Source organism: Terrapene carolina, unplaced genomic scaffold, assembly GCF_002925995.2.
Source record: "Terrapene carolina triunguis isolate 2854851 unplaced genomic scaffold, T_m_triunguis-2.0 Scaffold97, whole genome shotgun sequence".
Lineage (NCBI taxonomy): Eukaryota > Metazoa > Chordata > Testudines > Emydidae > Terrapene > Terrapene triunguis.
Genome location: NW_020664448.1, coordinates 893,627 through 917,145, shown reverse-complemented (window position 1 = coordinate 917,145; position 23,519 = coordinate 893,627). Strand labels below are relative to the sequence as shown.

The following is a 23,519-nucleotide window of genomic DNA, read 5'->3' as shown; positions in this document are numbered from 1 at the left end:
GACCCCCCCATCCCAGGCAGGTGATGGGTCTGCAGCTCCCAACAGCTGCCAGGGCTCCCTGGGCCAGGCTTCAGCTTCCAGTCTGGCTGGAGGGGCAGGGGGCCGGACCTGTGGCGAAAAGTGCAGGTGGGAGGGGGCAAAAGGGGGGGGCAGTGAAGGAGGGAGACTCTGTGGGGTGAGGAGGAGCTGGGGGATGGGAAGCTGGGGCTTTTTTGGGGGGGGAGAGGGGCTGCTATTTCAGGGCCTCCAGGCCCCTTGCAGCCTGTCCTGAGCCGTCAGTGACTCTCTCTTTCCTGGGGGGGTGGCGGGAGCTGAAAGCCGGAGTGACTTCCTGTTGCCGACCAGCATTTTATCTTTAACTGGATGGGCCTGGCTCCCCAAATCCCAGCCACTTCAGCGCCCGGCTGCAGGGCGACAGCTCTCCAGCACCAGGGGCTGGGCACGGAGTGCCAACTGCGTCACAGGCCCCTCACAGAACGGCCCCTCAGTTACCCCAGACTGGGTTGTGTTTTTCCCAGTTTTCAAGGAAAAGCTGAAACCAACTCCCCAAAAACCTGACAATGTTTCCAGAAATCTCAACCTAAACCCAGGAAATGTGAACCAAAAAACGAACATTTCACTGACAATCAGGCAGTGACACCTACGATAACTGCCTGGCAAAGGAGTGTTCCCTCCCTCCTAATAAACATACCTAGCTCTTTGCAAAGGAGGCAAGTAGCATTATCCCTATTTTACAGATGGGGACACTGAGGCACAAGGTCACCCAGCAGAGCCAGGACTAGAACCCAGGTCTCCTGGCGGCCAGTCTAGTGCTTGAGCTACTAGGCCACCTTCACTACAGGCTCTCTTTTAACCCTCGTCCCTCCAGGCGCGAAGCAGTGGCTGACCCGGCTGGCGAGGAACGTCGAGGCCCTGCACAGACGGGACGAGAGGGCGGCATCCAATGGCACGCGGGACGGGAAGCGGGAGGAACACACCACGCAGTACGCCGTGCTGGCCATCGTGCCGGTCTTCTGCGTCATGGGGCTGCTGGGCATCCTCTTCTGCAACCTCCTGAAGAAGAAGGGCTACCACTGCACGGCCCACAAGGAGAGCGACGAGGACGTGGCGAAGGCGGAGAGAGGCGGTAAGGGCCGCGGGGTGGGCTCTGCGCGCTCTCCCTGCAATCCCTGCTTGAGCGCTCGTGCCTAGCACCGACTAGGGGCAGCAGGGGGCGCTGCGGAGGTAGGAGGGTGCTATGTTGCCTTGCTGCACTGTAGCTCCAGATGCCAGACCTCCACTGCCTCTCTAGCGCCCCACTGTGGCTGATCTGACTGTGGCACCCATCTCTGTGCCCACCCTTTGGGTGGCGCGACAGGCACGCTGGAAATACCTGAGATGATGTGGAAGAACTAGACCAGCCCCAGCTATGCCCCAGCCTGGCAGAGGGGAGAGATTGGCCTCCGAGTCCCCCAGCCCACGGGCACTGTGGGGGCAGAGTGGGCACTGTGGATGTGTGCTGGGAAGCCTGGCAGCCTGGGTGCATTGACCGTACCAATACGTTTGCTCTAGTCCGGGGTAGGCAACCTATGGCACGCGTGCTAAAGGCGGCACGCGAGCTGATTTTCAGTGGCACTCACGCTGCCTGGGTCCTGGCCACCGGTCCGGGGGGTTCTGCATTTTAATTTAATGTTAAATGAAGCTTCTTAAACATTTTAAAAACCTTATTTACTTTACATACAACAATAGTTTAGTTATATATTATAGACTTGTAGAAAGAGACCTTCTAAAAACGTTAATGTATTACTGGCATGTGAAACCTTAAATTCGAGTGAATAAATGAAGACTCGGCACACCACCTTCTGAAAGGTTGCCGACCCCTGCCCTAGCCTCTAGGCAGGCTGCAAGCAGCTACCCAGGAGCTCCTGCCCACCCGGGATGCAAGGATTGACTGGGGGGAAGGGGAGAAGTGAGTTGTAGAGTTTTTTTAAAGATGTTGTGTGATAAACATCTTAGTCACCAGCTCCTGCCTCTGGCAGGGGCTCCGGGTTTGTTTCCTTGTCTGCTTTTGGCTCTTCGCTCTCTGAACAAACTCCCTCTCCTGTGGCTAAAGGCAGGGCTGGCTCTAGGTTTTTTTGCCGCCCCAAGCAAAAAATTTGCTGCCCCAAGCTCCGAGAGCGCAACTGCCCAAGCAAAAAAGATGGCCGGAATGCCGCCCCTGGAACTGTGCCGCCCCAAGCACATGCTTGCTTTGCTGGTGCCTAGAGCTGGTCCTGGATAGAGGGGAAGGGCGGTCACCCCGTCAGTCCCACCCTGCCCATAGAAGGACTGATCAGTTCACCCCTCCTGTAGAGATGTGCCCTGTCTCCGTGCACTCTTCCTTGCCATGGAGCTGGGACGGAGCACGGGAGGGAGGGGCTGAGGTGGAGGTTGCACCAACTGAGCTCTCACGAGCTGGGGCAATAGTGAGCGCTGTGGACACAGGCTAGCAAGGGTGCCCAAAGAGAGCCTGGAAAGCCAACTTCTCCGTGGCAGAGCGCACAGTCCTGGCAGCGACTGAGTGGCTGCATCGCCTCGCGTCTAGCCGCTAACGCTCTGCACTTCATGGACCAGAGCCCCAGCAGGTGTGAATCAGGAGAGCCCCAATCCAATCAATGAGCCAAGCCCTGTTTACCCCAGCGAGGGTCTGGCCCATAGTGTCTCTCTCTCCCAAGGATCTCAAAGCGTTTTACAGCTGTGAATTCTCATATCTCCCAGGCAGCTGGTAGTATCCTCCGAAGTACAGCCGAGGCGCAGTGCAGTATGAGTGGTGGCAGCGGTGGGCTTGCCAGACCCACTGCCCCCTGCTCTGACCACCAGTCCATGCTCCCTCCCTGGTGGAACGTCTCCTGGGTGGTCCAGCAGGATCCACTCTCTAACAATGCAGTACCTCTGGAGTAGGCCTTGCCCTGGCTATACCACCCCTCAGCGCTGTCAATCCTTCTCAACTAACCCCTTCCATGCCCCACGTGTCGTGGAGTGTGGGGTTCCCCCCCAAAGGGTGCCTCATTCCCAGCACTGAGAGCAGATCCCCTCCCTCTGGCGGTGTACTGAGAAGAGCTCCTGACTGCAGCAGGGGAGGGATGGGCTGATGTGGAGAAGCCAGGGGAGGGGTCGCCCCCAGCCTGAGTGTTCCTGAGCTCCTGCATCGGTGCCTGCAAGTTGCTCAGCTGCCACAGGGAACAAAGCCATGTTCAGCAGGTTACCTCAAGGGCAGGAGCTGCTGCAGGAGAGGCCGCCAGATGCCTCTGCAGTTACACGGGCGAGGACTGAACAGCGCTGCCCAAGGGCTCGCCTTCCTTGGGAGAGGGATGGGCCATGACGGTCAGCGTGAGATTGACTCACGAGCTTCTGTCCCCCCCAGAAACCTCCAGAAATGTGAGGTTGGCTTAAATGGCAGGAGATTTAAACTAAATCCTTATGTTTGATGGGGGGAGTTGGGCGGGGGAGGGGTTGTCATTTGAACCCTCCCTGCTCACCCCCTCTGTGTGCACATGAGGTGGGGTGATTTACAGGTTGCAAATGCAGCCTCCAGCGCATGCCAATGTGGGCCTGGGGTCCCTGGACAATGCCCCAGCTCCATCCCGCTGCCCTGTGCAGGCTCCAGCAGCTGCCCCTGCCACAACCGGGAAGGGGCTGCCTTGAGCTGCCTCCTCCATTAACTTCCTGCACCAAGGTGGAGGCCCCTGCTGCTAAGCTCAGGGTGGGCTGGGTGTGGGGGCAGCTCAGGACACCCGGTACCGCTGGCAGCTAAGGCTGCTGCCTGCAGTGTGTGTAGCGCAGCAGCCTCTAGTGGCCCAAAGGGGGAAGTGCAGGCAGGCGTAATTGTCATTGTTAATGAGATCCTGCAGGCTTGGGGCAAGTGGCTGCTCCCCCCGTGTCTAGCCCGCTGCCTCCCCACAGCTGGCAGCATTAACTACTCCCAGAGGTGACACCAGGAGAGAGGGGCCTCTGTCCCGGTGCCTGGATCCTCCTGCCCTGGGGGAGCTGCAGTCAGACTTGGCGTGGAAGTCACAGCAATGAGGCAGCTTCCTGCTGACCGTCCGATTTTGGCTAGTGGGAAGGGAAATGAGTGAGAGGATCTGAGTGGGGAAGGCATTGGCCAGGACCCTGCTAGCAATGCGGTTTGCCCAGGAAGCCAGGCAGGCTGGTGTCTAGTTCCTCCACTCCATCCGGGGCCCATCCTCTAGTGTTCCAGCAGCTCTCGCTGTATCCTTTTGGCATGTGACTCGACCCTAGTGTGGTGCTGGATCCCAGAGAGGAATCTGCTAACTCCCTTCCTTTGCCCTCCTTCCAGACCCTTTGCCTCTCCGGCCGGAGGCTAGAGGCGGATGGAATTCAGTTTCTCTTCTCTCCTCGCTCTTTTTGTTTTGTTTCCCTCTTGATTTCAGTGCCAGTAGCCAATTCATTTCCTCTGAAGTCAATCTAGTTCCTTTCCTGCAGGCTACAGCTGTGCAGAGAGGCCCTCCCGCCCAGTCCCATTCTCCAGCAGAGAGACCTCTCTCTAGTGTAAACCCAGCCACAGGTGTCTGTGGGTCCAGGTGCCACAGTAATAAAACCTTCTGCTCCCTGGATGCACAAGCCTTTTCACCGGTGCTGGATCGATGATGGGAGGCACTTCTGGAATTTCTCAGTGAGAACAGGGCTAGGGTTAGTTAAGGACTGTGTTGTGAGAGAGATGTTGCCCTCTAGTGACTGGCCCGGAGAGGGGATCTGCTGGTAGCTTAGGGAGCTCTTCGATCAAGTGGTAGAAGTCTGAGTGTTTGGAGCTAAGGAGCCAGGCTCCAGTCAGGTTCCCCTCTGGGTGCATATGAGAACAAGTGTGTTTGCAGCACGCGGGTTGGTTACAGGAGGGCTTCGCCGCCGCCCCTACTCCCTGCCTATTGCTAAGTTCTCGATGGCTCCCATGCTGCTTTGCACAGCCAGGCTGCACCAGAAATGCCAGGAGTCTCTATGCGATTCCAAGGCTGGTCCCAAGATCTTCTTTACCTTCCCCTCCCTCCCCCCATGCTTAGTTAATCAGTATTTCAAGAACCGTACCCCAGTTAGGGTGACCAGATGTCCCGATTTTATAGGGACAGTCCCAATTTTGGGGTCTTTTTCTTATATAGGCTCCTATTACCCCCCACCCTCTGTCCCGATTTTTCACACTTGCTGTCTGGTCACCCTAACCCCAGTGGCACTGTGAATAGACACAGCTGCTGAAAGAGAGTCCAGAGCTGCCAGACACGAGCCAGAATGAAGCAGTACAACCAGCCCCCAGAATGGGCCTGAGCTCTGCCTCTCTGGAGCGAGCTCACTCTGCTCTGAGACAATCGGATCTGGCCTTCTCTCAGGTAGAGATTCAGACCTGGGATCTTGTAAGAGGCTTGGGTTTCAGATCCTGTCCCAGTCCTCCTCTCTGGGCAGGGAAAGGAGCATGTTTCTAGCTGCTCTGTAGTGACCCCCTCTGGCCAGTAGGGGAATGGCAGCAATGCTGTGAAGGGAGCCCCCATCCAGTCCTCCTTGCCTGAAGAAAGTTCTCCAGCTTGGGGCCTTGAGGGGGAAGGGGGCGGATAGTGCTATGACTCGTGACACTGGTGCTGGTCAAAACTCACAACCCCCCACATCACTAGAGCCTCTGCAGGCTGAAAACCTCTTTTCTTGGCTGTAATACGTGTGAATCAGGGTTGCCTTCCAGTGTCTGAGCTGCAAAGATGGTCTGGTACCTACTGCTGCCCCCAGTCAGGGGATACTTCTTGTAGCTCACACAGCTGCTGCCTGCATTTTTGGTGCTGAAGGAGCAGAGTTTGAATCCCCTCTCCCCAGGTGTGTGACTTTGCAGCACCTGGATTTGTTGCATTGCCTGACATAGGCACAGCAATGCACGGCTGCCCAAGTAACACAGGCTGAGGGAGAAGGGTGGGTTGTGGTTGGCTCTCCTCTGAATCACTGGAGCATCAGTCCTGGAGAAGGCTTTATCCAACTGGTGTGTGCTCCCCCTCCCCCCCCAAATCGGGTTCCAATCTCTTGTGGAAAGGAGTTCTGCAGGTAAGGCCCCTTTGCTGGGAACGCTCTGTCCCCAATGCCTGGTGGCTGGAATCTCGGGCTATTCTAGCCTCAGTGTCCTATAGAATTGTCTTGGATGCTTACTTAGGTGGTTTCTGAGGTATTAGCCAAACTGTGCTAGGAATGGCCTGGTCCTCTCTGTAGATAAGGCGCTGGACTGGGACTCAGGAGACCTGGGCTCAGTTCCCAGCTCTGCCACTGGCCTGCTGTGTGACCTTGGGCAAGTTGCTTCCCACCCCGTGCCTCAGTTTCCCCATCTGTCAAATGGAGATAAAAATACCGTGTCCCCCTTTGTACAGCACATTGAGATCTAGCTGTTATCTGCAATACAGGCCATAATACGAGGGGTAACTAAGACTCTAATACCTCTGTTTGTGGTGGCATGGGAGGGGGCCAGTTTGGGTAGCAACAGGGCTGTCTGTGAATATCCCAGAAGACTCCCTCTATTTATAGGTGTTCAGCCAGAAGCCAGCCTATTCCTAACCAATAGCACTTGGCTGACTAGGCTGGCTTGCGGTTGCCTTAGACGCGCTTGGCACTTCAGCCAATAGGAATGCATCTCTTCAGCACTGATGCTTGGACCAGCTGTTACTTTTCCGTCACCCCATGACGCCTGTCCCCGGTGCCTCCCTCATCACTGGAGACAATAGAAACAAAGTCCAGGATAGATCAAGAGCCTTGAGATAAATTGCTCTCTGAAAACAATAGGCCCATTTGGAGTGTGGTCAGTAGCTCCTGGGGATGGCTTAGATCCCTAATCGTCTGATTTGGCACCCCCCGGAGTCCACGGTTCAGATCTTGGCAAGTGTGAGTCAGTGTTTTATCTCACCCAGGTGCCTGAGGTTTGCTATGTGGGAAATTCTCCAGTGACACCTTAAAACTGGAATCCCTTTTTCTGTGTGATCAATAGAAATGCCATGGTGCTTTTGATAACAGCATTCATGGGCAAGACACAACAGGGCAAAATACTCCCCTGCCCCACCCCACTTTGGCATGCTTCGCTATATGCAAGTTGGCTGGTACCTTCCATCCCAGAGGTGGCTGCATTTCTGCAGTACTGTGTATGTGGCGCTTGTGAACCACTTTGGGAGCTGAATCAAAATCCTGGCTTGGGACAGTCCTGAGCTGTGGTGAAGTCTGGGTCCTAGTTTTGTCCCTCTGCCATTAGTCCCTGGGCCAGATAGGAGCTGTGGGAAAGTCCTTTGACGTCGCTTTTTCAGGCAATGGGCTTTCGACCTGTTCCATGCATTGACCCCACCCTCTTTATGGAGCCCATGATGGGGGCATGTGTTTATTTCTCTTAAATCCCACTGCAGAGGTGCAGGGGAATCCTCCAGATAAAACGGCCTGATGCAGATGTGTGGGGCTCTTAACCGCTGTGAGGGAAGCTTGGGGTTGATTAAAACGGAGCCTGCTTCTCCCGTGCATTCACAATTCCTGAGTCCGGCTCCAAAAAAAACAGGAAAATGGCTAAATTATCACAAGACTTAAACATACCTGGGGGTCTGTTTGGGTTTCTGGGTTTTGAGTCTTTACGGGGGTCACGTTTTCGAGCTCTGTTCTGCAGCAGTGAGGCCTACGGACTCTACGTGAAAACTGAGATTCGGTTGTAATCTCATGACTCCGGGGGTTGGAGCTTTAAGAAGAAAACAGCAAATATTGTGAGACTTGTGCTTAAAATGGCGAGAGTTAGCACAGCAAGTGATTTCTAGACAGCTGCTACATCTCCCTTAGGCTATGAACAAAGTAACCGCACAACAGCATCCATCTTCCCCGCCCCCCTACACAACACACACTGACAGACAGGAAGACCAAGCACCCTCTTCACTTGCCTTCTCTTATTCGTCTCTGTGCCTTCACCTGTGTGTTTCCCCCCCCCCCCCCCCCGGGCTTCCACCCTCTCCAGATCCCTCAGAAATAGACTCATCTCTAAACCTGATTCCTCACTCAAACTCCCAGGCAACACAAAACCTGTCTAGAACCACGGCAACAACTAACACCTGCCCAGCGTGCCCGCTTGCTCCGCCTGCTGTCTCCGAGCACGAGCCCTGCAGGGCAGCCTGGCATGCTGTTGGCTTGCCCGCCATGGCTCTCGGTGATTGCCCTGCAGCGCGCCTCCCCTGTTTTCTGAGCCGAATGAAAGTTAAATAACCCTGAAGTACCCAGCCCCAGCTGCCGTCGCCATGACTACGGGGGCTCGCGGTCCCTGATGTCTGCAGCGCCAGTGGTTGCTGTGCAGAAAAGCCAGGCACGACAAGGGGACTGAGGCTGACCTAGTTTCTGGATCAGAGTTAACTGTAGCCAAGTTACCAGGGAGTATTTGAGAGGGGTGTCCCTCAAACAGCAGATCAGAGGCCCCTGGGTCAAAGCCCAGGGTGGGGCTTCTCTGGATTGTCCAGTTGCTTTTTAACTAAAGAATTGTTATAACTAAGGCTACGATGAGGTCACGGAATCCATGACTTCCATTGTGACGTTTTCTGCCCCGGGGCTGGAACTCCCAGCCCTCGCCCTGGTGGGAGGACCCCTCAGCAGCCCAGCCGTACAGGCCGGGGGACCCCGAACTCCCCCACACCCAGGGCCGCCCAGGGGAGGGGGCAATTTGCCCCAGCCCCCTCAGGGGCCCCCACAAGAGTTTTCGGTGGGTCTTCGGCGGCAGGTCCTTCAGTGCCGCCGAACACACCTGGAGCGAGTGAACGACCTGCTGCTGAAGACCCGGAGCTTCTTCCGCTCTGGATCTTTCGGCGGCAGCGCGGGCTCCTTCCACTCCGGGTCTCCAGCGGCGGGTCCTTCACTTGCTCCAGGACCCGCCCCCGAAGTGCCCCGAAGAGCTGCAGCGGAAGGACCCCCGCCGCCGAAGACCCCAGATCCCCTGAATCCTCTGGGCGGCCCTGCCCACACCGCAGCAGTGGATACTGAACCCACCTAGCCTTCTTATCATGGATATTTTTAGTGACAGTCAGGGACAGGTCACGGGCTTCTGTGAATTTTTGTTTATTGCTCGTGACCCGTCCGTGACACTTTTTTACTAAAAAAATATCGGTGACCCAACCTTATCCTTAATTATAATACAGGGCGTGCAACACACTTGTCATCTCACGTGCTATTATACCCCATGTTACAGCTAGGGAAACTGAGGCACCTGCGGCTAAGGACACTCAGCGCATCAGTGGCCAGCCGCCTGTCCAGCATCCCATTCACCAGGCCGCACTGCCAGCCAGACTCTGCCCACCTGCTTCGCAAGGGGCTTGGCCGGGCACTTCTCTGGTGTCAGACTTGTTGAGCCCCTCAGGATGGGCGCTGCCACGAGATTTGGTTAGAGGGGAGCAGCAGGGCTGCTGGGCTCCTGATGATTGAGATTGCAGCTGGCACAGGTACCTGATGGAGGTGGAACTGAGTACCCGTCCCCATCTCGTCTCTGATGATGGCCTAACATTACCTCTGATGCGCCCGGGGAAGGGGGGTCATGGAAGGATCTGTCTCAAATGGTTCCTGGCAGGGGGTTCCCAACCTGGGGTCACCTGGAGGGTTGTGACCATCCTGCCCTTCCCATATTGCTGAATGGGAGCGGGAGCCGGCTGGCTCCTGGGCATGCCCTGGGGGAGGCGGTGTGGTCTGGTGCACTGACTGGGACTCCGTCGTTTGCTCTCTCTCTGTATGTTTCTCCATCTGCCCTCTGTAAAGTGCTCTGAGGTCTACAAGAGCTGGGTGGTGGTAGCCTGGAAAAGGCTGGGAACCACCAGTCTGTGGTAGAGGATAGATGGGGACTTGTTAACATGGAGTTCTGCAAGAGTCCTAGACTCTATGGCCAGAGGGGACCATTGTGATGTCCTCTGGCATAGCACAGGCCAGAGAATTGCTCCCATGGGATGCCTGCGGCAAACCTGGTAACTAACCACAGGTTGGTTGTTGCTGGAGAATGTGGAGAAATTGGAGAGGGTCCAGAGAAGAGCAACAAGAATGATTAAAGGTCTTGAGAACATGACCTATGAAGGAAGGCTGAAAGAATTGGGTTTGTTTAGTTTGGAAAAGAGAAGACTGAGAGGGGACATGATAGCAGTTTTCAGGTATCTAAAAGGGTGTCATAAGGAGGAGGGAGAAAACTTGTTCATCTTAGCCTCTAAGGATAGAACAAGAAGCAATGGGCTTAAACTGCAGCAAGGGAGGTTTAGGTTGGACATTAGGAAAAAGTTCCTAACTGTCAGGGTGGTTAAACACTGGAATAAATTGCCTAGGGAGGTTGTGGAATCTCCATCTCTGGAGATATTTAAGAGTAGGTTAGATAAATGTCTATCAGGGATGGTCTAGACAGTATTTGATCCTGCCATGCGGGCAGGGGACTGGACTCGATGACCTCTCGAGGTCCCTTCCAGTCCTAGAATCTATGAATCTATGGAGCCAGCAGTCGCCAATCCAGGGTATTGGACAGACAGCGCTATTTGCTTTGCCCCGTACAAGGCCGTACTGCGCCAGCTCAGGGCGTCACCTCCCTAAGACCTCGCCACTGGTTTTGGGAAGTCTAGCTGGGATTTTGCTGTCAGTTGCCACCTCTCTGGTGTGAGATCAGACACTGGCCCAAGGCGATGCTTTGTGAGCTGTGGCTGCAGCTCTCCTTGCAATCTGGGCTGCAGCTGCGTTAGCCAGCAACTGCCTGTAACCTCAGCTCCCTGTGCTAAGGGGGAATGAAGGCGCTGCTGTCTCCGCGAGACCCAGAATGCATGGGCTGGGCTGGGACAGCAGTGCCATCTCCTGGCCAGTGGGTGTAGTGGTGTTGGTATTCAAAATATCTGAGGGTCATGGGCAAAGGCCAGAATGAGCAGTGGGGAAAAGGTGGGGTGCCCAGAGGAATGTCTCTTTCTAGTGTACACAGGGCCTGCAAGCGAAGAGCTTGACAATGCTGGCAGTGCCTTGCCCACCTCAGGAGTGGGGCGAAGCAGGCAGAATTTATGGCCCTAAGGATCCGAGCCAAGCTCATGCCGCCAGGTTGGGGCTCGGAATCATGCCAGGATCTGGGATTTTGGGTCAGGCCGTTTGCCCCAATGACCTGTTAAAGGTCCCGAATAGGCCACCTGCTCTAAGGCAGCACGCGCTGGAGAACAATGCATGGGACAGCTTGGCTGGCTGTCCTGGGCTAGAGGGAGGCTGCGCTCGTGGCTAAGGCTCTGGGATGTAGACGATCTGAGTTCAAGTCCCAGCTTTGTCTGCTTGAGCAAGTCCCTTATTTCCTCTGTGCCTCAGTTTTCCCATCTGTAAAACAGGCACAACGCCCCCTTTGTCTCGTCCGCTTAGATTGCGAACTCTTCAGGCTGCCGGCTGTGAATGTATGTACAACACCTAGCGTAACAGAGCTGGCTCTAGGGACCTCGAGAGGTCACCTAGTCCAGTCCCCTGCACTCATGGCAGGGCTGTGTACTATCTAGACCATATTGTGCTAGAACCACTATGTAATAAAAGGACTGGAAGGCTCCCAGCTGATCCTGGACACCAGCTGACTTGTGTGGTAGAGAAGAATCCTAGAATATCAGGGTTGGAAGGGACCTCAGGAGGTCATCTAGTCCAACCACCTGCTCAAAGCAGGACCAATCCCCAATACCCTCTGACTTGGGGGGAAGGGCTCATCAGGGAAAATGTAACTTTTTTTTTTCACAGCTCTGCTGGGGGAGCGTGCTTAGGGTATTGGACTGAGAGCCAGAGTGCCTGGGTTCTGTCTGGCCAGGCCACTGACTGAGTTTGAGAGAGTCCTTTCGTTTCCATTTCCCTATCTGTAAAATGGGTGCACCACTTGCCTGTTTGTGTATCACCATGAGGCTTAATCAACTGACGTGGGTGAGGTGCTGAGTCGCTGCGTTACTGTGCCTGGGGAATGGCAGCAGGTTTTAATACCCAAGTGTCCCCCTCCAGGTAATAGCTCAGCCTACAGAATAGAAGATGCCAACCAAGATACCATCGGGGTCCTTGTGCAGCTGATCACGGAGAAGAAAGGTCAGTACAGTACCAAGGGAGGCGGGGATCTCCGACCCATGTGGTTGCCCCTGGACTGAAAGCTGGGGAGCTCTGGCTGCATGTTACACTCAGGGGAGAGATGGAACATGTTTCCTTCATTGGTAGCACTGCATTGGTGCTGGCCAATGACTTTGATTTCCAGATTTCAGAGTAGCAGCCGTGTTAGTCTGTATCCGCAAAAAGAACAGGAGTACTTGTGGCACCTTAGAGACTAACAAATTTATTAGAGCATAAGCTTTCGTGGGCTACAGCCCACTTCTTCGGATGCATATAGAGTGAAACATATATTGAGGAGATATATATACACACATACAGAGAGCATGAACAGGTGGGAGTTGATTTCCAGAGAGGCTCCTCTGTACAACTCCAGCGTCTGAGAGTTGTCCCCTTTCCTTAGCCAGCATGCCAAAGGGTGCAGGTCTTTCGGCCCGTGGACCCTAACTAGACCACAGCTGTGAACCTGCCTAGCCCAGCCTTGAAAAGTAGGGCCAGGCCTGTGATGGTCTAACTCTGGCCCTGAGCTGACCCATGGCTGAACAGCTGGTCTTGTGTCTCCCTTTGCATCTGTCTTTATGATCAAATTCCCTTTTGTTGATTTGCTGCCCACAGAGAACGCTGCGGCCCTGGAGGAGCTACTGAAGGAGTACCACAGCAAACAGGTGGTGCAGACCAGCCACAAGCCTGCAGCCAGGTAAGGGCCTTGGGCCTGCAGCCCCTGTGCTGATACTGGCTTCGTTTGCGGCGGTTCAGTGGAGACGGGCCTGCCTGAGCAGGGGAAGGCTGGGAGTCTATTCAGGGCTGCTGCTGGCATCAGGGGGCAGGCCAGGCATAGCTCCTTTTCCCAAAGGGTCTCCCTGTAGGAAGCCCCCAGGACAACAAGGAAACATACACGCCCCGATGTGGCTCCGTCTTGTAGCCCAGACCAAACCCAACTCTCTGAGCCCTGGTCTCAAGACAAACCCCTGTAGGACTCAGCGGGGCTGTAGCGGGGCTTGATCCCATCGGTGCCGCAAGATGCAAACGTGCTGTAACCCCTGGGAAGCCAGCACTGCCACCGTGTGACCCAAAGGAGGCACCGCACTGGCTGCGTGGGGGAGTGAGCCGGGCTGACCCGTTGGTCGCTGCGCAGGGTGGGCAGCTCTAGAAAACATCCAGGAGCTGGCTGCCGGAGGAAGGATACAGGCCGGTCACTTCACCCACCGACCCAGCTTAGCTGTGCTCAGGTTAAACCCTACAGCCCCGGGGCGACGTGCCGGTGAGCGGCTGGGTGTTGGTGCTCGGCAGCAGGGAGCCGGGATACAGACTAGTCAGCGTCCCAGGCCACTCTGGTGGTAGGGTGCTAGCTGATCAGGGCTGTGATGTGCATGACCTGTATCTCCCCTGTGACAAGCAATGGCCTGCCCCCCTCGCAGGGAGACTTTAACTAGGGCGTCCCTCCCCCCCCCCCCCCTTCCCTCCTGACTGTCTCTCTCCCCAGCAGGCTGCACTTCCTACCGCACATCCCCCACATCTGCCGGCACCAACACCACCTGCACACGGTGCAGGGCCTGGCCACTCGCTCGGGCCCCAGCTGCACCCGCTGCTGCCAGAAGAAGTGGCCGGAGGTGCTGCTCTCTCCGGAAGCTGCCGCCACTGCTGCGGCCGCCACCATCCCCGCTCCCGCCAGTGTCGCCCCCAAGCCGGCAAAGCCGGGCGGCAAAGCCAGCCGGCCGGGAGAGATCACCATCCTCTCCGTGGGCAGGTGAGCGGGACCAGACCCTGCCCTGAAGGGAGCAGATCCCTGTCATACGCAGAGCTGTCGGGAGTGGAGCTGGGCCTGCCCCGAGGCCTGGGCCTGCAGCCCCACATCACAGCTCGGGCCCACCTCTAGGAGTGCGCAGGGGGACCCTGCAAAGGATGGGTCACTTGCTGCAGCCCATTGTGCATCTCAACCCCGCTGTCTGGCAGGCCCCGTTAAATGGAGCCTTCCCCTAATGATCCCCAGCCCGCTGCAGAGAGCCAGTCCCAGAGGCAGCGGCCCCTGCCCAAGCCCTCGATGCTACCAGGCCTGGAATGGCTCTGCTCCCATGGCGAGGAGGAAAGGGCTTCTCACATAGCTGCGTCTCATGTACGGCTGAGCAGGGGCTTGCCTGGTGGGGCTCTCCGTCCCCCTCTAGTGGCTGGACCGCCTCAGAGTTTGAGCCTGCTAGGAACTGGGTCTCTAGCCCAGGTAGTGGAGGTTCATGGCTTTAAATCCTGGGTTCAGTCCCCGCTGCCAACAAGCCATCCGGAGGCCCCGTGTTACATACAGACCAGGCCTCCCCAAGCAGAGGCATAGACCGGGCATGGCACCCTGCCCCCTCTTGGTGCACAGGGAGAATATCCTAGGCAGCAGGGTGCCAAGGTGGGGTCACTTGTTCAGCCATCTCCGAGATGTACCACCGGCCGGGGTTAAACGTGGGCTGGATGTGGAGGGCTAGCCAAGATGCACAGAACACTTCTTCTTAAACCCAGACGATGCAGTGTGATCATCCAACTAGAGACCGGGACTAGGAGCCAGGCCTCCAGCTCTGCCACTCGTCATTAAGGCTGCGATTTACTCACAGAGGTCATGGAATTGGTGACTTCCAAAGACCTCCATGACTTCAGCCAGCGCTGGCTGGGGGCTGCAGGGTCTCCTGCTGCCTGTGGAGGCAGGAAGCGGCAGCGTACCCCTGCCGCCCCAGAAGGCGGGGGCTCTGGGTGGTGGGGTGGGGACCCCCGCAGCTTAGAGCTGCCAGTGGAGAGGGACCCAGGAGCTCCCAGCTTGCCAGCAGCTGCCTAGGCTCCCCATTTTGTGGTGGATATTTTTAGTAAAAGTCAGGGACAGGTCACGGCTTCTGTGAATTTTTCTTTGCCTGCGACCTGTCCATGACTTTTACTAAAAATATCCACAACAAAATCTTCGCCTTACCCATCGCTGTGTGACTTTGGGCAGGCTGCTTAGGCTCTGTGTGCCTCAGTTTCCCCATCTGTGTAATGAGGCATATACCGGCCTTTGTAAGGCCAGGCAGGGAGATACACTACACAGAGACAACTGCATCTGTCCTGAGTGTTAAGTCAGGCCCTGCCCACTGTTCCACATATGGGGGTAACGCTGGCTGGGCTGCTCATGCCCCCAGGGTGGCTGGTCGTCCCCATGCCCCGCCATAGTGTCTCTGAGCCATGCGCTGCTGTGTCTGCAGGTTCCGAGTGGCTCGCATCCCCGAGCAGAAGCCCAACCCTCCAGAAGTGAAAACCATCTTGGAGTGCAGTGGGGCTGAGCCGGCCGACTCCCCCCGCAGCGGCCTCCCTGCCGAGCAGAAATCGCTGGTGGGCAACGGAGCCAGGTCGAAATGGCTGAAAACGGCCGACAGCCAACAAGAGGTGAGCATGCATGGCGTGGGCTGGAGAGGCGATCCTGAACAATAGGGGTTCCAGCTCCCGCAGGCTGAGGGCTCCGGTCCAGGTTTTACTCCCCTCTCCACTTCCCGCTAGAATCAGCCGGCTCCCTAGAGCTTTGGCTTGGAAAGCAAGGCTGGAGAGGAGCTAAAACCTGGACCTGGGTTTTGGTGGCAGGGAGGGAACTATGCTCTGGTGCGTATGAACTCTGCCCCTGCCCAGAGGTGATCGAGCCGGGCTCTCTGTGATCACCTGGGTGGCTCTGAGGCACAGCTAGCCTCCCTTCCCCGTCTCCGGGAGCTCTGCATGTCAGCCAGCTGGCTGGGGATCGGACGGAAGGAAATCTGTCTCCCAGCATGGCCTGGACAAGCTGATGCATTCCAGAGCTGTGCGTATATGGGCTTCTCCTGGGATGATACGCACACGCTGCACCGTCCTGTTTAAATCCCGAGCATAAGCCAGCTGAGCAGTAGCCAGAGGCCTGAGGACCCAAACCTCTTTCTCCCGGTCAGAATGCTGCTGAGTCAGGAGGAGCGAGACGGCTCTTCTGCCTCTCTGGCCTGTTCAGCCTGTGACCTCTCTGCTGATGACGCCAGGTGGAGGAGAGTGTTTTGGGGCTGTGGACACGTGTCCTCTAGGCCCTGGAATGAGTCCCCAGACTCACTGCACGTAAAGCAGCTGTCAGGCAGCAGCGTGCCCCCGAGCCAGCCAGCGAGGGTTTGGATGGGGCTGCCATATGCTGCCCCTTCTCTAGGAGAGCCACCACTTTCTGCAGACTTCATGTCTACATTGTATGTACAAACAACCGCTCCCCTGGACAGTGCTGGGCCCCCTGGCTCCTACCCAAGTCAATAGGAGCTGTGGGTGCTTGACACCTCTGAGCACCAGGCCACAAGCTTCTAGCTGTGACGGCAAAGGGGTCGTGCCCAACATGAAGCATGGCAGCGTGGTTTTAGTGAGCCTGCAGTGTCCGAAACCCCCGCACCAGGAACTGCCTGCAGCCACCTTAATGGGGTGCTAACCCTGGGGCCTAATGCTCACCATAGGGGCCAACACAGTAGGTGCTCCACGGCAAAAAACTAGCAGCTGCTCACCAGCCCCCCGCCGATCAGCTGTTCGGCAGCTGGGGGGAGGTCCTGGGAGGAGGGGGCAGAGCAGGGGCAGCAAGAGGTGGGGGGAGGGACAGAGGGGGGCAGGAGGAGGCAGGGCGAGGAGGGGACCTTGGGGGAAGGAGCAGAGTGGGGGCAGGACCTCGGGGCAGAGCATCCACCTGGTCAGAAGAAAGTCGGTGCCTGTGATGCTGACCCCTAACTATCCTACTGCTGCATCATCCTCATAGAAACATCCAGCGACTGTGGGTAGATTCTGAGTGTATCTCAAATCAATGACCTCCCCTTTTCCCAGCCTGCAGCAGGTCCTCTGGCCTCTCAGCTGCCACATGTTGGAATATTTTGAGAACACTGAATTCAGGATCTGAAAAGCAACAGACCCTTCCCCCCCCCCCCCCCCCAGTAGTTTAGTCCTATTAAGACTTTATCCCCGATTTCTGGGCTTTTGGCTGTTCAGACAGACCCAGCAGGGAGTGCTGGCAAATGGGCTGTTCTGCAGCATAGACCATCTGCAGCCACAGCGTATCACACTCAATCTGTATGGGAGCCTCATGGAATGTTTTTATTGTGGTGCTTCCTACATTATCAAAACAGCCGCTGGCTAAGGCAGGGGGGTGCCCTGGCGCACAGCGATGTGATCTGCGGTGTTGTTATGGCAGTGCATAGCTGGGATCAGCTCCGGCTCTGATGCCCGAGCCACACAGGGCTGGTACCTGGGAGTCTCTCGTGCCTGCGGCTGGGTGACCGGGTTTGTTTGCAGGACGTTATTTCCTGCCCTTCGTAGTGGCCGCGCCGTTGACAGTGGGGCTGTGGTCTCATGGAAGCTCTCGCTGCACATCTTTCTCCCGAGCTGGTGGGCAGCGGCTTGGGGGAGGCGGGGCTGGGCGACTGCATATGTGCACAGACGCAATCCCCAGCTCTACAGCGTTAGGGAATTTGTGACTGGGCTCGGTCATCATCCAGGTGAGCAATAGAGCAGGGCTGGGAGCCCATAGGGCTACCCAGAGACAAGCCTGAAGTATTCGGAGTTCAGCAAGCGCCCTCAGCATTAGGATGCTCCTCTGGGCTCTGCGGAATGGGGCTGGGCGGCTGGCGAGGTCGCTGCAGGCAGCAGTGCAGGTGGGTCAGGAGATGTAAAGTAATACGGGGCTGTGGAGTGCGGGGTGATGCTTCAGAGCTGGGCGGGTAAACTCCTCTGCAGCTGCTCCCAGAGAAACCACCCGCATTGCCCGTAACCCTGCTGCTCTGGGGGAGGGGTCAGGGTGCCTGTGCCATGGCATGCTGCCGGCATTCTCGCAGCCACATACCGCCGAGTCCGCCTGCCTTGAGATGGCCCAGGAGCTCGGGAGCTTGAACATGCAGAACAGCCTCCTGGGGGGCAGACGGGCTGCCACTGGCACATGACGGGCTGCCACGTCAGGGGCGTTTGCTGGCACTTGTCCCTTAACAGAGACAGAGCGAGTTGGAACGGGCACGGGGGGGGGGAGGGATAGCTCAGTGGTTTGCGCATTGGCCTGCTAAACCCAGGGTTGTGAGTTCAGTCCTTGAGGGGTCCACTTAGGGATCTGAGGCAAAAATCTGTCTGGGGATTGGTCCTGCTTTGAGCAGGGGGTTGGACTAGATGACCTCCTGAGGTCCCTTCCAACCCTGACGTTCTATGGTTTGTGCGCATAGGTGCCTGGGCCTCTGGTTCCCCCTGCTGGCCAGTTGCTGAATTACACATAATTGCACAAGCAAAGGACCTGCCAAAGCACTGGGCAGTGCTGAAAGGGAAGCTACACAGGTGTGAACACCTGGTACATCCGTTTGTTTCAGGCCAGCCCTTTGGATTTGCTGCCCCGTGGTGCTGAGGGTTAGGGGCACTCGAGGGACTGTACACGTTCAGCTCTGGGCTAGCTGGTCCAGGAGAGCTCAGCTCAGCTGGGCTCTTGGGAGCAGGCTGGTCTCTCTGTGCTTTGCCGGGTGCCCACGGGCTGCAGCGGTGTCAGGGTGAAGGGTAGGCGGCAGCAGGTTTCAAAGAGGGAACAGCTCTACAGAGGCTAGGACAGGGTTTGTCTGCATCATGTCGTGGGCCTCTCTGGTTCCTGCGGGCTCATTAGTCCTTCCTGACCCCACACGGCACCTCCAGAGCAGCAGCTGCCCTGTGCAATGGTCGCTTGCCCTGAAAGCCTGCAGGACCAACTGAGCCCTTCTACGCACCTGGCCTGTGGCCCGTTGGCTCCAGCTTGTGATTTCCCAGGGCAGCAAACTGCTGCCCAGCTTGCATCTCGGGTCACCTTCAGCCCTGATCGCCAGAAGGGTCCAGCTGGACTCTTTAAACCCTGAGCCTTGATGCTGGACAGGGTGGGGCCCTGGCAGCACATCTCCGAAAGGGTGGCAGTTCTGTGACTGGGAGACGATGCTGCCATCAACACCTACACGCGTTCGTGAGCCTCCACCACCTTGTTTTGACTTTCTGTTGCCTGATGAGTGAGAGGCAGCAATAACCCCAGGCCCAGAGTAATACGTCACTGCTTTTGTGGGTCGACTAGCGGAGTGCCCTCTAGTGGTTAGAGCAGAGGGGAGGGAAGCAGGACTCCTGGGTTCGGTGCCTGGCTCTGCCACAGACCGACTTAGGCTGCGCTTTGCTGGAATAAGTCGATGGAAGTGTTCTGAAATAGAGGGTGGGATTTTCTGGTGAGTCCAAGTGATTAAGGAGCACAGGCTCCCTTGGCTTCCAATGGGACCGTGGCCCAAGTGACTTAGGGGCTTTTGCAGAATACCCTGCCCCCGCCCCGCTTCCATGTGCTGCAATTAAGGATCCCTCTCGCCAAGCAGAGGGGAATTGGCTTGGCCTGGTCGGCGGCTTTTTGTTGTGATCGATTTCAGACAAGTAGCACAAATAGCTCAGTCCAAAGCTGGTTATCGCATCAGCCTCTGGCTGGGAAACAGCCCCGGTCCAGCGTGGGGCAGAGCTTGTCGTGCCAGCGGGGGAGCCAGTGAAATTGCTCCCCCAAAGGCAGAGCTGGGCTGCCTTTCTGTTCCTCCCTTGAGCCGCTTGCCCGCTGTAGCCCTCAAAACCGAGCGCAGGAGCCAGGCCTCTGTCGACAGACACAACAACCTAATTCTCCCACCGCCTAGGAGCCCAAAGGGGGAGTAAACAGGAGCGATGCGTCTCCTCCCTCAGACCACAGCGGTCCTCCTCATGGGGCTGTGGAGTCATGTATGGCCAGGCATGCAGGGGCAGGTGTACTGGCCCTGTGACCCTTGTCCGGCACAGCCACGGCGAGGCAAGGGCACTTTGTGCCTGTTTGGCTGCACTGTAATGCAGAGGCTGGAGAGGGATTTCTAGTGTCTATCTACATCAGACCAGACCAATCCACGCTAGAGCGTGGTGCCCGGCACGACGAGTAGCACGGTGCAGACAGCCCCTCGTAGCACCACAGCACAGCTGCAGAGCGTGTAGGGTCTGTGCTCTCGCGGGGATGGCATCTGCTGACTTGGCCCTCGGTTGCTGTTCTGGGTCTAACCCCACTGGCCTCTGTGAACCTGGGCTCTCAGCAGGGGCACTGGAACAGTGGGGCCAAGGGGCCATGGCCCTCCCACTTTTTGAAAGTGGATGGGCCTGGCCGGTCCACTTCTTACCTTGGTCCCCTGCCCCTCCTCTTCCCCCACCCCCGACCCCCTGAGGCCCTGCCCCTGGGGGTGAGGAAGAGGGGGGCAAGGCGATGGCTATGAAGAGGGTAGGGCCATGAAGGGGGAAGTGGCCCTCCCACTTCTAGGAAAAATCCCTTGCCCCTGATATTAGATGATCTTTCCACTTGAAATGCCAGGCTTTCTCTTCAGGTGGGTGGTGAGCACAGCTGTGGGGCTTGCGTATCTCTTTGGGGTGGGACGGCTTGGAGAATTAAGTCATCCATCACTCTCCCTTCTAACAGCGAAGCCCTTCTCTGACTCAGCAGGCTGCGAGAGGCCAAAGCTGAGGCTTCTTACCCTGAAATCAGAGGTTCAAATCCTACTCGGTCAACTCTACCCTTCAGCATTACGTAGACTTGGGGGTCTCTGATTCCTAGATCCCACCCCACTACAAATAATCGCCCTTCCTAACTACGGCAGCAGAAAACCAGGTGTTGGGAAAGAAGACCCTGCCTGGTCCGTGACCCAAAGTGAAACCCTTGGGCAAACCAGGCCATTTGAGCCATTTTCCCTAAAAACCTGAACCCGTTAAAGCAGCAGGGCAGGTCACGGTCTCAGATGTTCCCTTGATTACCTGAACCTCCATTCACCCTGATGTCTTTGAGAACAGAACAGCTTCAGACTGAAAGCTTTTCAGGCCAGGACCGGTCCCTTGTCCTGACAGGTGCCCCCAAGTGGGGCTGTGTTATCAGTAATCCCATTGCATGGGTGGAGGAGGGGGGTTCCAAGGAAGTGTGAAGCTTTTAATCATGCTAGAACTCCAGTGGTGACAGATCCAGCAAGCAGAGCTGCCCAGCAAGGTGTGCCCATCGGGGAGCTGGCTGCCCAAGGCAGGGGGCCATTGTGTACCTCCAGTTGCAGATTGTCCATCTGTTGGTCGTTCTACTGCAGTCCCTGCCACCTGTTTTGGTGCACTGTCTTGTAGCGATTGAGTCTTGACGTATGGGGACGCCCCCGGTCAGACGCTCAAAGCTCACACTGACCAGGGAGGGGATGGCTTTGGCTCCTAAGTATCATCCGGTTTAAAACACCTGGATTCCATGGAACCGTGAATGCCCAGCCCAGCAGAGTGCTGGCTGACTCAGGCCCTAGTGAAGCAGCTAACGTGATACTATTGGGTTTGCTCTGTAGGGGTCCTTGAGACCTTTAAAACCCAGATCCTGTCCCCACTACGGAGACTCTAATGTTCTCCTTGTCTCTCTTGGTGGGGTGGGGGCAGAGGGGGGTCCCTGAGGCCAAATTTCTGTTTCCATAGAAGAGGAAAGACTTGGGTTTCAAGCACATGGCTCTTCACCCTAGAGGTGGGACTGGGTATGGACTAAGTTGTCAGTGCACACTGGTGCGTGTGTGGCAGTCTACAGGGATGTAGCTGTATTACCCCCTGGACACTTCTAGTAATTATCTTCCAGGGCAGCATGGCTAGGGGTCTCTTTCTAGACCGTAACCTGCCCTCACCCTTCAAGCACCTCCCAATTAGATGCAAGGCTGAAGGGATGTGAGGGTGGGCGTTGTAGCAGACCCAGCACCAAGGCTTCCACAACCAGCCTGTTATAACCATCCTTAACTCACCTGTTCCCTTGCATGGTTCCCCAAAGCTCTTGCTAAATCTCCCAACACCTCCATGAGGTGGGAAAGTAGGCTTAGCCCCACTTTAAAGATGGGGAAACTGAGGTATGGACACACTGAGGGCTTGTCTACAAGGACACACAGGACAGTTAATCTGAATTAACGTTCAAAATGGATTAAAGTGGCTTTAATTTGGTTTAGTTTAACCGAAGTAATGCTACTTTAATTCTGAGCGAGGGGAGTTGAATGCGTTTTTTTTTAACTAATCCACTTTAAATTACTTCGGATTAACACAACTGGGTGTCCCTGTGTAGACAAGCCCTAAGCGACTTGATCCAGGTCTACTGTGAGCCAGTGGCAGGGCCGGGGATGGGACCCAGGAGTTCCTCTCGCTCCAAGCCCCAGCTCTGTCAGAGTTTTGCCAAGCTCGCCCTTGTCCTCTGTGCTGGCTGCCGCCCCAGAGGCTGCGTGTTGGTCACACGTCTCTTCTCTCGCCTCCCACTCCAGGTGATCATCTGACTCCCTCACGCACCAGGAGACCTGGGAAGCGGCTCACTTGGAGGCTTCTGGTTGAACAGTCCACCCAAGACACGCACACCCTGGGCGATGCTGAAGGCGAAGAGTGACACTCATTTTCCCCTCGGGAGAGCACCACCACCCTGGAGAATCGCAAGGCGCAGCCCCGGGTACCAGGGCCCGGGCCGGCAGGGAGGAGCCAAAGGACACGCCCAGCATCTCAAAGCATTTTTCTTTTAGGGAAGGACTTGCGGGGAGGGGAAGGGGGCACGGAGGGCTCGGGTGCTGGAATAATTCGTATAGTGGGGGTGTGAGAGCCACTGAACCAAACTGTAAACCCCACTTGAAGCCAGCAGTTCCAGGACCTATGGGAGGGATGGGGGATTCTTTGCTGCCCAACTGGAAAAACCATGCTGCCTTCTTTGGATCATGGGGGCTGTTGCTCCAGCAGAGGGCAGTGTTCTTAAACTAGGGGCTGGGGCAGAGAGAGAGGCAGTTTGTTGTTGGCCTGGAGCACGTTCCTACCTCCCATGGGCTCCAGGATGAGGGGGAACGTAGCATTGCAACGTACCAGGCTGGGGTTGGCGGCTAGTGGTAGGGATGGCGAGTTTGGCTTTCTCTTTCCCCCTTCATGAACAAAGAGAAACCTAGGGTGACTTGCAGTGAAACTCTCTGGCTGTAGACAGACCAGCCTCATGTTACCAAAGCTCTGTCTACTTTCACATCCCAGTGGAGATTGCATTAGCCCAGTAATGGCACAGCTCTCGCAGCGTGATTTTTATCATGTCTCGCCACATCTGGTGTTTTTCTTAAAGCCCCAGCTCCTGGGTCCATGTGATTAGAGGACACTCCGCTTTCATTAATTCCCCTTGCTCGCCTCGCCCTAAATTTCTAGCTCGCATGGTTGCGGAGAAAAGCTTGAACATGTGACCCCAATGGCTCAGAAACCAGAAACGAAATAAAATGAACCCAAATTTTAGCCCCTCCCCCCACCCCAAAATTATAATTTTTAAACCCCTCTTGTGATTTTTTTGAATGTGTGTAGTTGGCCATGGTGCTCCCATCTCCCCCTAAGAGGGCTAGTGGCGTTGTAGTAGCTAATGGTGCTTTAAAGAGACGCACAAACGTTGCAGGGGAGGAATCCAAACAAGGCACGTTTCCTCTGTTGTTCCTGCCCACGAGGGAAGC

At 56.4% G+C, this 23,519-nt stretch overlaps 1 protein-coding gene across 4 annotated transcripts in view; it reads left to right on the top strand.

Annotated features, from left to right (window-relative positions):
- RELT (RELT TNF receptor) overlaps positions 1-22,624 on the top strand; it is a 78,417-nt gene extending 55,793 nt beyond the window's left edge. For 3 of the 4 annotated variants that reach the window (XM_026651692.2, XM_026651693.2, XM_026651694.2), the window contains exons 6-11: positions 869-1,126; positions 11,965-12,045; positions 12,676-12,757; positions 13,544-13,807; positions 15,270-15,450; positions 22,323-22,624. In XM_026651692.2, the coding sequence (XP_026507477.1) occupies positions 869-1,126; positions 11,965-12,045; positions 12,676-12,757; positions 13,544-13,807; positions 15,270-15,450; positions 22,323-22,334 (878 nt within the window). In that variant the 3' untranslated portion in view covers positions 22,335-22,624. The remainder of the gene's footprint in view (positions 1-868; positions 1,127-11,964; positions 12,046-12,675; positions 12,758-13,543; positions 13,808-15,269; positions 15,451-22,322) is intronic. The other variant, XM_026651695.2, reaches the window with a different exon arrangement.
- Positions 22,625-23,519: the final 895 nt, after the last annotated feature.